Source organism: Hemitrygon akajei, chromosome 12 (genome assembly GCF_048418815.1).
Source record: "Hemitrygon akajei chromosome 12, sHemAka1.3, whole genome shotgun sequence".
Lineage (NCBI taxonomy): Eukaryota > Metazoa > Chordata > Chondrichthyes > Myliobatiformes > Dasyatidae > Hemitrygon > Hemitrygon akajei.
This window is the reverse complement of record NC_133135.1, coordinates 64,917,769-64,935,624: the sequence shown is the minus strand read 5'-3', so window position 1 is coordinate 64,935,624 and position 17,856 is coordinate 64,917,769. Positions and strand designations below refer to the sequence as shown.

Genomic DNA, 17,856 nt, shown 5'->3' with positions numbered 1-17,856 from the left:
CAGTGGACGAGCCCTCTGGGACGTCCTCTCTGCACTGCTGTGACATTTTCCCTAATAATACCACCCCTTCCCCTCTATCATGTCTAAAACCAATAGACCCTGGAACATTGTGCTGCCAGTCCTGCCTCTCCTGCAATCAAGTCTCACTAATGGCTACAAAATTATTATTCCACGTAGGGATCCATGCTCGAAGTTCATCTGCCTTACCTACAATACTTGTATTGAAATAGATGCAACTCAGAACATTAGTCCCACCATGCTCAATGTTTTGATCCTTATATTTGTATGAATGCTTAATATCTTTTTATGCCACAAGTAACCCCAGCTTCCATCTCTCTAGAACTCTAGTTTAAATCTCCACCCCTCTGAAAAAGCGTTAGCAAACTTCCCTGCAAGGATATTGGTCCCACTCCAGTTCAACTGCAAACAGTCCCACATGCCCTGTGAGAGTCCAATGATCTAAGGATCAGAAGGCCTCCCTTCTGTACCATCTTCTCAACTACATATTAAACCGTATTAGCTTCCTATTTTTTGCCTTACTAGCTCATGGCACAGGGAGCATTCCTGAGATTGCCATCCTGGAGGTCCTGTCTTTTAACTTAGCACATAACTCCCTGAATTCCACTTTGCAGGAACTCGCCACTTTTCCTACCTACATCATGCACATCACAAACTCTTGCTGTTCACCCTCCCCCATAAGAATGCTACAGATTCAGTCTGAGATCTCTGATCCCGAAAGCTGAGAGGCAACATATCATCCGGGAGTCTCGTTCTTTCCCCCACAGAGCCTACTGATTGGTTCCCTAACTAATGAATCTCCTATCACTACCACTCACCTCTTCTCCCCCTTCCTTTCTAGGCTAAAGAGCTAAACTTCATGCCCAATTCCTGACCACTGTGGCATTCCCCAGCTAGATCAATCCCCTCCAAACACTATCTAAAATAGCATACTTGCTATTGAGGAGAATGGCCACAGGGTACCCTACACTGTCTGCCTATTCCCTTTCCATCTTCTGATGATCACCCAGCTTATGCAACCCATAAGTGTTTGTTCATGAAACCCTCCCTAGTACAGTATATCAACATGTCAGACCAGGGTTCTGAAAGAGGTTGTGGAGGCATTAGTAATGATCCTTCAAGAATCACTAGATTCCCGAATGGTTCCAAAAGACTGGAAAATTGTAAATGTCACTCCACTCTTCAAGAAGGGAGAGAGGCAGAAAGAAGGAAATTATAAGCCAATTAGTCCGACCTCAGTGGTTTGGAAAACGTTGGAGTTGATCGTTAAGGATGTAATTTTGGGATACATGGAGACACATGATAAAATAGGCCGTAGTCAGCGTGGTTTCCTCAAGGGAAATCTTGCCCGACCAATCTGTTTGAATTCTTTGAAGAAATAACTAGCAGGATAGACAAAGGAGAATTGGTTGATGTCGTGCACTTGGATTTTCAGAAGGCCTGTGACAAAGTGTCACACATGAGGCTGCTTAACAAGCTACAAGCATATCATGGATAAAGCAGTGGCTGACTGGCAGGAGGCAGAGAGTGGGAATAAAGGAAGCATTTTCTGGTTGGCTGTCAGTGACTAGTGGTGTTCCACAAGTGTCAGTGTTTGGACTGATTCTTCTTACATTATATGTCAATGATTTTTCTCTTTGATTATTTCTTGCCAAATATCTGTGATAAACATCACTGCTTTTTGAACATAAGCACAACAGTTGACACTATTTAAAAACTGTTCACCCTCAGCACGGTGTAGTGTCTAATGACCACACAAGTGCATGCAACTGATGCTTGTGTGAAACTGTTTGGCAACAGTCTTCAGTATCAATTAACTTGCATAGTATTCCAAATAAACAAAGAAAAACCCAGCTATTTCCTCAATTAGTGTTTTTTTTAAAGAGTTGTCCCAAGTAAGCAGCTGCCCCAATTAGCTGAGATCTAATTGAATAGTGCAAGGCCTTGATAGAGTGGATGTGGAGAGGATGTTTCTTATGGTGGGAGCATCTAAGATCAGAGGACACAGCCTCAAAATAGAGGGGTGTCCTTTTAGAATGGAGAGGAGGAGGAATTTCTTTAGTCAAAGAGTGGAATTTGTTGCTACTGACAGCTGTGGAGGCCAAGTCTTTAAGGCAGAGGTTGATTCTTGATTGGCCAGGGCATGAAGTGATACTGGGGCAAGGCAGGAGATTGGGGCTGAGAGGAAAAATGGACCAGCCATGATCAGTCATAACGAGTACTTAAGTTGCAATACAACTTTGGGCATTAGAAGTTGTAGGATCACTGGAGGAGGTGGGAGACACCACATGAATACAAGCTCTTTATATAAAACTGCCACAGTTGCAGAGTGTTTAGCGTGATGCTATTACAGCTGCTGGCAGAGTTCAATTCCATCACCACCTGTTAAGGATTTTGTACATTTTCCCCGTGACCACGTGGCTTTCCTCTGAGTGCTCTGATGTCCTCTCTCAGTCTGAAGAGTGCTCGGTTGGTAGGTTAATTGGTCATTATAAATTGTCCTGTGATGAGGCTAGTGTTAAATAGGTGGGTTGCTGGGTGGCATGGCTCATTAGGCCGGGAGGACCTGTCCTGTATCTCTAAATAAGTAAAATAATAATAATATATAATGAGCAACACACACAAAATGGTGGAGGAAGTCAGCAGGCCAGGCAGCATCTATGGAAAAGAGGACAGTCGACGTTTTGGGTCAAGGTCCTTCGGCAGGACTGGAGAAAAAAAAGATGAGTAGATTCAAAAGGTGGGGGGAGGGGAGAGAGAAAAACATTGGGTGAAACTGGGAGGAGCAAAGGTGAAGTAAAGAGTTTGGGAAGTCGATTGTTGGAAGAGATACAGGGCTGAAGAAGGGGTGGGGGGGGGGGGAATCTGATAGGAGAGGACAAAGGCCATGGACAAAAGAAAAGGGGGAAGGAGCACCAGAGAATGGATTTGCTTAGATTTCCTGCATCTGCAGATTTTCTCTTGATAAATAATGACCATTCTTTCTTCTTTGTAGTCTTGAAGAGCTTTAGATCACTGGGTTTCACTCAGCGTTGGAAGTTTATATTAATGGACAGCCCTAGTAATTAAATCACAAAGTCGTTGCTGGAGATAAATTCTCGATAATTTAAATTTACATTTAATGCCACACAGATTTTTTTAAATTGGAAGCCAATTCCTAAATGCACAAGGAAATTTCAGCAGTGTCCACAAAGATCTGTTTTACGTTGAGTCAGCTGACTACCTTTAATCCAAGAATATTGTATGCTTTTTAAAATTTCATACAAACCTAGTGGATTAATAATGAAAACTACAAGTATACCACCCCTTTCATGTGTTGGGACTTTACCATCAGAAACAAGGCCCATCATGCTGCTTTGCCAGTGATCACATTCATAGGAAAGAAGGGTAAATCAAGAAGGGTAAATCAAGTAGCTCCTTTCAAAACCTCACGATGTCCTCAGCACCTTACAATAGATGAAACGCTTTTAAATCCTGGTTACCATTATAAAGTAGGAAATGCCAACAGCTTTTTTACTGGAGGAGTAATTCAGAAACCTGGGCTAATAATAGTGGTATGAATTTGAACGTTGGAGGATTTCAGTTTAATTAACTAAAGTGTGATGATAAGACCACCAAGTTAAAATCTCATCTGATTCACTAACTTTTTTCAAGGGACTTTGTCATACTTACCTGGTCTGTGCATGACTGAAGACCAAAACCAAAGCAATACATTCTTATTTGTTTATTAAACAGTCCAGATAACCGTCTCATTCAAGAGCAATTAGAATTGGGGCAATAAATGCCACCTTGTCACCAACATAAAATGGCAGCAATCAGCACACAATAGATCTCACAAACAGGCAAAAATAGTAATGTAATTATCTACTGTAGTGACGTTGGTGAAATGATATGCAGTGAATTTCAGCTAATTGGGCCATTGGATAATTGGGGCAGCTGCTTACGGGACAACTCTTAAAGAACAAAAACTAATAGCTGTTGTTCTTTGTTTATTTGGAATACTATGCAAGTTAATTGATACTGAAGACTGTTGCCAAACGATTTCACACAAGCATCAGTTGCTGTGCAATTGTGTGGCCATTAGGCACTACACAGTGCATAGGGTGAACAGTTTTTAAATAGCATCGGTTGTGTGTGGTTGTGTTCAAAAAGCAGTGATATTCGTCACTGATAGCTGGCGAGAAATAAGTAGCAAGACAATTCAGACTTGTTTTGTTCACTGTGGTTTCAAGCATTCAAGCTTGGAGATGCCAAAAATAGCTGTTAGATATTATGGGGCCAAGAGTTTTTAAATAGCGTCAGTTGACAGTGCTTCTGTTATATTGTCCATGTGGGCTGATAGACAGCGTTTCAAAAAGCAGTGAGCTTTGATCATTTTGTTTTTTTTAATTTTGAGTTTGTGCAGGAAAGCAAAGAAGATAGTCCATTGTCTGTAATAGGTGTCTGTATTGATTTTGTTCATTTACAATCTATTCAAGGAACACAGCAGAAATGAATTCTTCCATTGACAACTATTAGGAACTAATACACAGTTTTATAATACTGCAGTAGTAGTAGTATTAGTAGTGTTTTGATTTGTTCTGTATTTCATTTAAATAATAATTTGTTACTTAGTTAAATGGTAGTTTGTCTTTGTTGTCTTTTAGCTATTTCCATGAACCTTTGGCTAATAGGGACAGCCACTTAATTGAGCCAAAATGTACTGGCTCTGATGTGTCCCAATTAACTGGAATCCACTGTATCAGCCTGCACACAGGGAGAACTCCCTAGTTTTTCTTTAAAGTAAGGCTATGGAAATGTTTACATCATTCTGAGAGGGTAGAAGGGGCTTTGACTTCTCAAGGACAGCACCTCTGAATGTGAAGCATCTGAAGTGTCAGTGCTGATTCTGTGCTCTCTAGTTTGTTACCAATTCTATCTCAGCAAAAAAACACAAAACTAACCATAAACACATTTCAACAAGCCGAAAAAGGAAAACATCAGAAACACAGCAAGACTTGCAAGACACATGAGAACTACAAGATCATTGGCAACTTAACAAGAATTTCACAAATTTGCACAGACAATCTGAAAGGATATCAGATATTAAAAGCTAAGGTCCCTTTAAAATTTGAGTCAGTATGAATTTGGTTGGTAATAACATCTTATTTAAATGTAATTGCTTGAACACAAAACATCAAATGTATATTATCATCTCGGAGGATTTAATTTCCTGCTATTTTCAACATGGCATTTTCTTTCTCCCAAGGCACCTATGCATCTTGGAATTGAAAAACAAATATGTACTGTATGCAGTTGAGACTAGAGCAATTTGATTTTCTTTTAATTTACTACATTAGAAATAATATTTTAAGAGCTACCAGAGAATATTACGAAAAGGAAACTATCAAAATATTCCGAGTAATTGTGCCAGTTATTCCAACTTCAAGACCAATCAAATTATAAAAGAACAGAATGGGAATCTTGGAGAATGGGCTACCAGCTCTCATTTCAACAAAAAGATCTGAAATAATCACTGTGGTAACTGGTGTAGACAGACCAAAAATCCAGAATTAAGTGTTGATAAAAATGCCAGAATGGCCTTTTATTGATCTTAACATAGAACAATCAAGCACAAAGTGAAATATTACAGTCATCACAAACCTGTAGCACCAAAAGCGTCTAAACATTCCAGTGGCTTGCGCTCTTGAGCCAGAACAGCAAGAGTGCAGAATATCAATTGTCTATATTAAATAAAAACAAAAGTACCGGTAAGTCCAAGTAATTTTAGTTTGATAGGGATCTTCACTATGACTAAAGTTGACATAATAAGGGTGGGAAATAATTGTTTAAAAGCCAAAAAAATTGTAAGCTAGAAATATGCATTTGTTTCAAAAAGGGATGATTCAAAGCAGATTAATCTACTGCAAACAATTAAGCCACATTAATTTGAAAATACTAGTTAAGTAGAAAAGTCAAAACAAATTTACTTCAGTCATGAATATGATCAGTTCACTTGATAAAGATGATTTATCCTGTGGGAAGTACAAGCCAGTTCCAGGTAAGAAACAAGTTTTATTTGTTTACTGATGCCCATAAATCAATTTTGTCCATAGGTTGGAAAGCACACAAAAATCACTCATTATGGCAACTGCACGGTATTGTAATGAATGGTGTCAAGGTACATCAGACTGACAAGAACAATTCGTAAGAGTGGAAATCACCTCTGCCGTTCATAGAAAAGAACATATGTTCGTTGGACTTTTGAATTTTATAATATTTTGGTAACTCCATATTATGTAGGGGTGCCCATACGTTGGGCAATCTTAACCTGGGGATGGCCTGTACCGTACTGTCTACATACGGAACAGTTCTGCACCAATAATCAGCAGTGGTGATGAACCAATAGGCAAGCTCACGCCACCCTGTCTAATTCATTGTTAAAGTAACAAAGACAATACATCACCTGTTAGGTTTCATTTTTGGGTTAAAGAAAGAGTCTGTTTTTTGAGGAGTTGTGTGGTTCGGAAATACATGAACATCAGTGTCAACTTCTTTCATCACTTTAGTGGTTGACAATTGCCCACTAGTGGCTGAAATGGAGAATGACAGACAGAAGAAAATAAACACAACTTTTTTGAAAAATGATACTTCAGAAATATTTAGGAGATCCCTAAAGGCTGGATCATGTATCTATCTCTTCCCCTCTGAGATTAAAAAAATACAAAATAGTAAGATTAGCAAATTAACAAGATAATATTGTCATTTTTTATTTGCTGGTTATATGAATAACATGAAACATAGGCCCCTAAATTACTCTTATTGTTTTACATACTTCTGGGTAATAGAAACTACGACTGAATAAAGTTCAAGTAATTCAACTCTATCCAAATGAAATTCAATTCATGAGCCAACAAGTCTGTACACAAACTTATTGTCACTTCCTTACTCCTTGATGAATTTCATGGTGTGGCATTAGTCCAATAATTCAAAGGTTTGTTTATTATGAAAGCATGTATCCATACACAACTCTGAAATTTGTCTTCTCCATATAGCCACCAAAGAACATGACAGTTGTTCAGAGTGAAAAATCAAACCTACTCCCCCACACAAAAAAGAATGACATCCCAATCATCAACTCCCAAAAACACCCTCTCCCTGCACAGAGGAACGGGTGATAAAACACAGAATATATAAACCACAAGTACAATCCCATTTATGCAGTAACTGTAGTTCGGATAGTTTGTTCTCTATAATACAGGCACTTAACTGCAACCAAGTAACACAGACGAAATGCTGGAGAAACTCAGCAGGTCAGGCAGCATCTGTGGGAGCAATGAACATAGTAATGGCTCCAACAGACTCACAGGTGAAGTATCGCCTCACCCAGTGTGGCCTACTGTATATCAGTGAGACCCGACGTAGTTTGGGAGACTGCTTCACCAAGCATCTACACTCCGTCTGCCAGAAAAAGTGGGATCTCCCAGTGGCTACCTATTTTAATTTCACTTCCCATTCTGATATGTCCATCCATGGCCTCCTCCACTGTCATGATGAGGCCACACTTGGGTTTGAGGAACAACACCTTGTATTCCATCTGGGTAGCCTCCAACCTGATGGCATGAACATTTATTTCTCAAACATCCAGTAATGCCCCCCCAAACCCCCTTTCACCATTTCCCATCCCCTTTTCCATCTCTCACCTTATCTGTTGCACCGTCTCCCTCTAGTGCTCCTCCTTCCTTTATTCTTTCTTCCATGGCCTTCTGTCTCTTTCACCAATCAACTTCCCAGCTCTTTACTTCATCCCTCCCCCTTCAGGTTTCACCTATCACCTCGTGTTTCTCTCTCCCCCCCCCCCACCTTTTAAATCTACTCCTCAGCTTTTTTTTCTCCAGTCCTGCTGATGGGTTTCAGCCCAAAATGTTGACTGTACTTTTTTCCATAGATGTATGTGTTGCTCGATTTCCAGCATCTGCAGATTTTCTTGTTTGTGATTTTGGCAATCCCTGTTTACTTAAGGAGCTCAAATTTTTCACATTTCCTTTTAAGGGTAATAATCATTTTTGTGTCCTTGAACTTCCAAGAACTTGATTGTTTTTTGCATATCAAGTTACCATATCTAAAACGTTACTTAGTCTGTATTGAACCTTGCACCACTGTCACACTTAACTGTTTTAACTTTGCAATTCAGTGTTTTTGAATAGGACCCAAGAAAAACTGTAGACATAAGCAACTATGCTAGTTTAAGAGTGAAGTTCATTCATCTCAAACTGCACCTCATTTCAATATACACTATTTTATTAAAATACTGCAGATGAGCTTTACCATGATGCAAGTCCAGTGTTAACAAAGCAAGTATTCTTTCCTCTATCCTGAAGCAATACGTTTTTTGCTCAGATTCTCTTCCAGAGGTGTTTGAATTGAATTGAATTGACTTTATTACTTAGATCTTTCACATACATGAGGAGCAAAACCTTTACATTATGGCTCTGTCTAAATATGCAATGTTCAATTTATAGTAATTTGTAATACATAGTATTATCAAAGGATAGTCAATATAACATAGAAATACAGTTGTGTCAGCATGAATTAATCAGTCTGATGGCCTGGTGGAAGAAGCTGTTCTGAAGCCTGTTGGTCCTGGCTTTTATGCTGTGGTACAGTTTCCTGGATGGTAGCAGCTGGAACAGTTTGTGGTTGGGGTGACTCAGGTCCCCAATGATCCTTCAGGCCCTTTTTACACACCTGTCTTTGTATATGTCCTAAATAGTGGGAAGTTCACATCTACAGATGTGCTGGGCTGTCCGCAACACCTCATTCCCATAGCCATGCTGGCCTCACTCTATCCAAGATACTCTCTGTCCTATTCACTCCCACCCCACCAATAAAACATAGGAGCAGAATTAAGCAATTCAGCCCATCAAGTCTGCCCCACCATTCAATCACTTGTCCTGTTTTCTCCCTGTAACCTATGACACCCTTACTAATCAAGAACCTATCCACCTCCATTTTAAACATATCCAATGATTTGGCCTCCACAGCTGTCTGTGGCAATGAATTCAATAGATTCACCAGCATCTGGCGAAAGGAATCCCTCCTCATCTCTGTTTTAAAAGGATGCCCTGTTATTCTGAGGCTGTGATTTCTAGTTCTAGACTCCCACTACTGGAAACATCCTCTCCATATCCACTCTATTTAGTAATATTCAATAGGTTTCAATGAGAATCCCTCTGATTTTTCTAAGCTCCAGTAAGTACTGGGGTAGAGTCATCAAACACTCCTCATACATTAACCCTTTCATTACTGGGATCATTCTTGTGAATGTCCTCTGGACCCTTGCAACCACATCCTTTCTTAGATATGAGAAACCTGCTCACCATACCCCAAATATCACCCGACCAAGAGACCATTATGATCTCGTCTGGGGAAGGTTTGACCTGTACAAAGAGGACGGGGCACCACAGCAGTGTAGCAGTCAGAGTGACACTATTGCTGCTCGGGGCATCAGAGCTGGGAGTTCAATTCTGGTGTCCTCTGAAAGAGGGTTGTATATTCTTCTCATGAGTGCGTGGATTTCTTCCAGGTGCGCTGGTTTTCTAACACAGTCCAAAGACTTACTGTTTAGTAGGTTTATTGGTCATTGTAAATTGTCCTGTGGCTAGACTATGGTTAAACAGGTGGATTTCTAGGCATGATGGTTTGTTGGGCCAGAAGGGCCAGTTCCATACAGTATTTCTGAATAAACAATACATAATACACCTGAACTCAAGAGGCACCAATATCCTTGCTGAAGCTGTTGGGGAGAGCTTCAATTCATTTGGCAACGGGGTGGGAAACTGAATGATAGGGCTGAGGATGGAGCAGTTGGTATACAAGTAGACACTGTGTGTAGTGAGACTGTGAGGAAGGACAGGCAGATGATAGGATGTTGAAGAGTAACATAAGAGGAAAAATTGAAAAGTGTGATAAAAAACTAGGGTGGGGATGTTATATTTGAATGCATGCAGTATGCAGAATAAGGTAGATGATCTTATAGCTCAGTTAGAGATTGGCAGGCATGACAATGTGGGCATTACTGTGCTGTGGCTGAAAAAAGACCCTGATGGAAAGGAGGGAGGTGGGGGGAGGGGTGGATGGGGGCTGCACACTGAAAAAAAATTACATACTGTACATAATACACACACACACACACACACACACACACACACACACACACACACACACACACACACACACACACACAGAGGATCTGGTTAAAAGGAACACATACGGACCAATATATTTTGGCCCAATTAAGTAGCAGTACTATAAAACTGTGCATTCGTTCCTAATAGCTATTGACACAAGAATCATCCACTGTAGGCAATGCACAAAATCAGCACAGATACATAGTGCAGATAATGGACTGCCTTCATACAATGAAGGCTGTTGCATCCTCCAAACCTTCATTTTCATTGTAACATTCAAGATTATTGTTGATATGTTAAAATTCTTCATAGTTCCTAACTACTTTTCACTCCTGGCCATTTCTGGTATCTCCAAGTCTAAATGCTTGAAAACATAGTGAGCAAAACAGTTTTATTTGTCTTACTGCTTGTTATTGCCAACCATCACTATTTTTTGAACACAAGTGCATGCAAATGACGCTATTTAAGAACCATTCATCTAACAGTGTAGCATCTAAAGGCCATACAGGCATGTGCAACTGATGAGAGTTAGAACCTGTTCAGCAAGTCTCCTTCCCCAATTTCCATAGTGTCCCAACTAAATGAACAAAATCTGGGCAATTCTTTCTATTAGTTTTTGGTCTTTAAAGGTCACCCCAAATAAGTGGCAACCCCAATTAACTGATAATATCTAATCAACCAATCATGTGGCAGCAACTCAATGCATAAGTAGGCGTGGTCAAGAGGTTCAGTTGTTGTTCAGATCGAACATTAGAGAATGGAGAAAAAAATCTAAGTGACTTTGACCATGGAATGATTGTCAATGCCAGACGTGGTGGTTTGACTAATTCAGAAACTACTGATCTCCTGGGATTTTCACACATAACAGCCTCTAGCGTTTACAGAGAATGGGGCAAGAAACTAAAAAAATCCAGTCAGTGATGGTTCTGTGGGTGAAAGCGCCTTGTTAATGAGAGACGTCAGAGAATGGCCAGATTGGTTTGAGCTGACAGGAAGGCAACAGTAACTCAAATATCCAGATGTTACAATGGTGGTGTGCAGAAGAGCATCTGTGAACACACAGAACATCAAACCTTGAAGTGTATGAGCTCCAGCAGCAGAAGACCTCTCCAAGTTCCACTACCATACCTAACAAAGTAGCCACTGAGTGTGTATATACCCAGAGACCATATTTTAGGTATATATATGATATTGTAATTTATAGCCTATTTAAGTCTTGCTCTGTACTACTACCACAAAAAGACAGATTTCATTATATACAGTATATCAGTGATAATAAACCTGATTTTGAATGCCAAAAAATTAAGATTCACACCTAATGAAATCCATCAGCATGACCCCTCTACGCTGACTCATTATTCACAGAGCATTGATAACATTAAGCTGATTCAAGAGTTCAGCTCTTTCTGCACTGTTTTACTGAAAATCCCCAGGATAGGAATTACAGGGGTTAGATAGTGACCTAAACCTCCTCTACACTATTTTTTCAAATGCTCACACAAAAATATGGGTTACATTCAGAATAAAGCTCCCTTTATACTTCCCTAATAAACACTCCAACTTGGGCAGAGACAAATCAGTGCACATTGTGTCTACTGGACAGACTGAGCCGTAATAGAATGCTGAACACTGCCGCAGCTGGAGTACTTTCTTCATTTACTTTAAGACACCCTAACTAGAAAAAAGAAGTTTCCTCTCCCTTTCTGTTCTTCAAAAGATCTTCAACCTGAAATATTAACATAAATGCTGCCTGTCCTGCTGAATGTTTCCAGCATTTTCTGTTTTAATTTCAGAATTCCAGCATCCACATTATACTTTGATTGTTGCATATGTTGTTTTCAAAGAATGTTGGTGTGGACACATTTTCCTGCAGGAGCCACTCAACAGCAAGGTTTAGTCGGAATTCTGGGCCTAGTCAGAATTCATGCCATCTCTGTTGACCAAGACTGGTGAGCTTCAGTCAATTTGAAATGGCTACTGGGGTATCAGCTGCTAGTTAGCTTTTAAATATATATTATTGAAAAAAAAAGTACAGTTAAATTCCCTACATTTCTAATGACTCAAACCTATTACACACACCTCCAGTGAAGCTGGCTTCTGTATCTCCTTTGTTCAAATGTCGTGTTATATGACTGATCATGTCTGTTCTTCGTGCAATAGTAGCGGAACAGACAATACAATGGTAGTGTGCTCCAATCCGCACTGGAACCTGGAAAGAGAATTATACACTTAATCAGAAGACCTGTCATTGAGAGCTGCGTCACCACCGTTTGACATGACTTTCCCACTATATCAGTTTTTCATGATGATTATCTGATCTTGGATATTTATACCAATGGTAAAAGGCCAAGTGAGAGATTCTACCTGTAGAGCTTATTCCTGAGAATAAGTATAGGATTGGTGCAGGAGCACCGAAAATTATATGTTTCATTATTCTACTAGATGATCATTAAAGAGATGTTCAAAACATTATGTAGCGCCCTGGGAAAGGTTTCATTGCTAATGTAATGGTTTCACTGTAGCAGCAGTGTTTGAGTTATGATTAGAGATTACGGGGGATTTGGAATGTGCACCATCCAACGAGGGAATCGTTGTTTATGTCTTGTGTGTCTGAGAGGGGGTATTCGCGGTCTTTTGTCAGCTAGAGAAGAAGAGAGAGGATGCAAAAGGAAAGAGCTGGTAGATCGCAGGACAGAGTGGACTTGCAGTGAGGGTCTGGGAGTCAATGACACTTGGAGGAAATCGATAGGGAATGAATGGATGAAAAACCATGAGCTACAATGTGCACATTAGACTCTCTTATTAAAATGGGCCCCTTTTCTTTTTGTTTTCTTTACTAACCCTATAGTCAAATTAAGAATCAGAAGACCACCGGATAGGCTGGCCTATGTAGCACCGGGGCAACAGAAGTGTGGCACCTATTGCCTTGGGGAGCTCTGTCACTGCCTTTGACACTTGGGTTGGACTTTGTGCTTTGCAGGAAGGGTTGGCAAATTAACTCAGAGTCATGAGGGTGTGACTAAATTTGGCAGGGGGAAAGAGTGTAATGCCCTGGGTAAGGTTTCGCTGTAATGTAATGGTTTCACTGTAGCAACAGTGTTTGAGTTATGATTAGAGATAATGGGGGCTTTGGAATGTGCACCATCCAATGAGAGGAATGTTGTTTCTTTCTTGCGTGCCTGAGAAGAGGTATTCACGGTCTTTGTTAGCAAGAGATGAAGAGAGAAGATGCGAAAGGAGAGATTTGGTAGATCGCAGGACGGAGTGGACTTGAAGTGAGGGTCCGGGAGTCGATGACACTCGGAGGAAATCAATAGGGAATGAATGGATGGAAAACCATGAGCTCCAATGTGCACATTAGACTGTTTCATTAAAATAGGCCTTTTTCTTTTAGTTTTCTTTACTAACCCTATAGTCAAATTAAAAATTAGAAAGCTCAATTGCGTATGGTGCACTGTCTGATATTGTGTGCTACTGATTTGTAACGGGGAAAACATCACAGAGCATCCAGACAAATGAGATTGCACAAGTTTGGTGGGGCCAGAAACTGTCTTCCTCTAGACTAACGCTGCCGTCCGAACCTGAGGGTCACTATTATATCAGGAGATCCGAACACAAAGCATCACATTTTCCAGGAATATCAAACAATGCAGAAAAATGGGAAAGTAAAGGGTGAAGTAATATTGATGATTCATTTTTATCTAGGATTTCTATTTTTAAGGTAATAATGAGTAGTCAAGAACATTAGAGGGCATCAGGATATATTGCATCATCAAACTTCATATTCCTGTTACCTGTTCTCCATTGAGGTTGGTTTTCATTCTTCGACAGGCTAAATGACAGATACACATTCTATAACCTGTTGGAAAGTGAATTCAGCAAGATTAGTAAGAAGAAAGTGTACAATGAACAGGTGGCAAAATATTGGCCATATTCAAATTAAGTTAACGACTTTCTTGACAATTATGAAACACATTCCTTTAATTTTTTTAACAAAGCAAATTGATTTTGAGGGGAGGTGGTTGATGGAGATGAGAGGGGTTGTGGAAGTGTGAGGATACTGCTTTATAACTACACTTTCACTAGATGCTTTAAATCTTACAATGATCAATTGAAAAGATCCACCTATTTATATACTAGGATTTGACATGTGAAGAATGGATCCACAACTGACTTGAGCCATGTCAAGTTTTCAGAAAAATTTATTCGTCTCAATGCAATACACAATCTACACAAATCCTGTCTACTTAATGCAAAATTAGAAATTTAATGCATACAAAAGATCGCACGCATTAATTTATTCCCACTGAAACATTCTAAAATCTCTGCGATGCAAGAGGGATCAACTTATTTATTATGAGAAGCAAGTTACAAAGTATGCAGGTAGCAAAACTGAATAGGTGACCACTGTCTGATACTAAATAGTCAGCAGTAAGTACTAGGTGTCTTGGATGGATTCCTTCTGGTTAAGAAAAGAAAGATTTACTGCAGCATTGAGACTCAAATTGGTTAAAATCATGCAGGGTCTGACTATACAAAATATGTTTTCATAACATCCATATTTACTTTTTCATGCCTGCTCATTAAACAGCTTAACTTTGATGAGCTTAAAGATTAAAAAAAAACAAATACAAAATCATTATCCTAAAAAAATTTATATTGTGCTTTCTCTGTCTGTTTAGAGATGCAGACAATATTGCAATATCGAAATTGTGTTGAAGAATTAACAGCAAAAAGAATCCAAAGGGAGTGGATAGCATTTGAGAAATGGGGAAACCTGCATAGAAGCATAAAACCATTCCAATGCTTCAGCAAATCGAACAAATGAATCAGCTTTGTAAGGGTCATTACATACAGAAAATCACCAGAATCAGATTTAACATTACCAATATATGTTGTGAAATTTGTTGTTACGCAGCAATAGAATATAGCAATATATAATAAAAACAGTAAATTACAGTAAACATATATTAAAATTTTAAATTAAGTAGTGCAAAAAGAGAAAATAAGTAGAGGTAGTGTTCATGGATTCAATGTCCATTCAGAAATCTGATGGCAGAGGGGAAGAAGCTGTTCCTGAAATGTTGAGGAGTCTTCAGGCTCCTGTACCTCCTCCTTGATGGTAGCAATGAGAAGAGGGCATGTCTTGGGTGACAGAGGTCCTTAGTAATGGATGTTACCTTTTTGAGGTATTGTTCTTTGAAGATGTCCTGGATATTGGGAAGGTTAATGCCCATTATGGAGCTGGCTGAGCACAACTTTCTGCAGCTTATTTTGAATTGCACCCCCCTCCCCATACCAAATGGTGTTGCAGCCAGTTAGAAGGCTCTCCCTGGTACATCTATAGAAATTTGCCAGTGCCTTTGGTGACATACCAAATCCCCTCAAACTCCCAATGAAATACAGCCACTGTTGTGCCTTCTTTGTAAATGCATTGATACGCTTGGCCCAGGATAGATCCTCAGAGATGCTGACACGCAGGAACTTGAAATTGCTCACACTTTCCACTACTGATCCCTCAATGAGGACTGGTTTATGTGCCCTCATCTAACACTTTCTGAAGACTACAATCAACTCTCTGGTCTTACTGATGCTGAATGCTAGGTTGTTTCTGCGACACCACTCAAAAGGTTGACCTATCTTGCTCCTGTATGCCTTCTTGACACCAACTGAATTTCTGCCACGAGTTGTATTGTCAGCAAATTTATAGATGGCATTTGAGCTATGCCTACCCATGCAGTCATGGATGTAGAGAGAGTAGAACAGTGGGCTACACACGTATCTTTGACATGCACCAATGTTGATTATTAGCAAGGTAGAGATGTTATTTCTGATCTGCACAGACTGTGGTCTTCTGGTGAGGAAGTTGAGGATCCAGTTTCAGAGGGAGGTACAGAGGCCCAGGTTTTGGAGCTTTTTGATGAGAGCTGCAGGAATGATGGTGTTAAACGCTGAGCTGCAGCCTATGAACAGCAGCCTGATATAAGTATTAGTATTGCTTATGCAAGAAATACAAAAGCAAAAAATGTGCAGCTACTGAATGTGATAGAGAGAGAAAAAAATCAAGCGATAAGGCATGTTATCTAACCTGTTGAATAATTTCCACAATTTTCTGCTTTTATTTCAATTGCTTTTAAATCTACGATTAAGTTTTTGGTAATTATGGTAAATGCTATTATTTTGTCACTGGAAGTTAGGTTCTCATGGTGAAAAACATCATGCACGACTTTTATCATGAGGATGAGCTCACAGAAATTGAAGCTAACCCTAAAAAGCAGCACATTAGAAACAACTTCAGTAAACAGAACCTGCATTTATGCAAACTGAACATTGAACAGAGTTTAAACCGAGCTCCATCAAACTTTCAGTTAACCTGAACCATAAGTGAATTTTGAAATCGGTTATATTAAGTTTTTTAAAGATATTAACTTAAAAATTACTCATTTCAAATTGTTCAGCCTTTTCAAATTATATGCATTGCCCATTAAGTCACTTATTTAACTTTATCAAATAAAGCTAGATCATAAAAATAAGATCAATCAGCTGTGATTCAATTTTTAAAATAATCTAAGCTACCAAGATGTAACTAATATTGAAACACAGATAAATGGAGTAAATAACAGATTCAGAAATTAAGCATATTTTAATAGTTCAAAAAATATCTGCAAGTGTTCCTAAAATATGTACATCAATGTTAAAATAAGCAGAAAGAACAATGTTGGGTATATCATTATTATTATTGAAAATTCCATTAAGACATTTTTTATAAAAAGATTAGGGAGACCGCTGTTGGCATAATTAAATAATTAAAATAATTTAAGTAATTAACTGCTTGCCCATTCAAACTAATGGATGATACATTTGCCTTGACTCATGGATATAGGGATAGAAAGTGTTACCTTCAAATTCTATCGAAACTTTCCAGTGCAGATGTTGCAAATGCCTTCGTAGCTTGTGACTATAGTTGGGTTTAAACTTTTCTTCTGGACACAAAGGACAGGTCTTCTTGCCAGCTGATAAAACATGTTGTCAACTCTTACTATTCAACAATATACAACAGTTTGATGGGTTGAAGAGTTTGATGTTGTGGTGTTTAATCAAGATTGGCAATTAGCTTAGAGACGTTTCATCACCAGTTAAGGTGACCTCCTCAGTTCACAGTTGTTGGTGTTTCTCTGTGAGTATTTGTGTTTATACTGGCCCCCATTCGCTTGCCTTGGTCCTGATATTGAGATAGACGCCATCTATGAACCCCTAAGGGCCAAAGAAACACAAGCCAATAGAACTGAAAGGTCAACTGAAGGGGTAGCCACTCAGGAGACAAACAGCAACTGAGGATATGACTTCAACTGGTGATAAAATGTCTCCAAGTTCATTGGTAAGCTCGGCAACATCAAAACCCTCAACCCAAGCTACCAATATTCACCACCATCCTAAGTATATAACAGTAAAAGTGGGAAATAGAGACTGCATGAATGAAATTTGATGTTAGTGCCAAATTTCCAATTGTTTTCAATCAGTACAAATCACAACAGCAGTTCCTGAAAAATAATAAACATTTGGACTCTAACGTTAAAGTGTGCATTAATCATAACCTTTTTACTACTGCTGATTTGAGTGTTCAAACACTGAAATATTCTTGCCTTGCAATACTGGATACAGGAAAGTT

The 17,856-nt window shown here is 39.2% G+C and overlaps 1 protein-coding gene across 3 annotated transcripts in view; it reads right to left on the bottom strand.

The window, feature by feature from the left end:
• Positions 1–17,856, bottom strand: part of trmt1l (tRNA methyltransferase 1-like) — an 82,353-nt gene that overhangs the window by 58,303 nt on the left and 6,194 nt on the right. For all 3 annotated transcript variants that reach the window (XM_073063302.1, XM_073063303.1, XM_073063301.1), the window contains exons 4-8: positions 17,087–17,200; positions 13,982–14,046; positions 12,267–12,396; positions 6,464–6,590; positions 5,662–5,741 (exon numbers count right to left, since the gene is read on the bottom strand). In XM_073063302.1, coding sequence (XP_072919403.1) covers positions 5,662–5,741; positions 6,464–6,590; positions 12,267–12,396; positions 13,982–14,046; positions 17,087–17,200 — 516 coding nt within the window. The remainder of the gene's footprint in view (positions 1–5,661; positions 5,742–6,463; positions 6,591–12,266; positions 12,397–13,981; positions 14,047–17,086; positions 17,201–17,856) is intronic.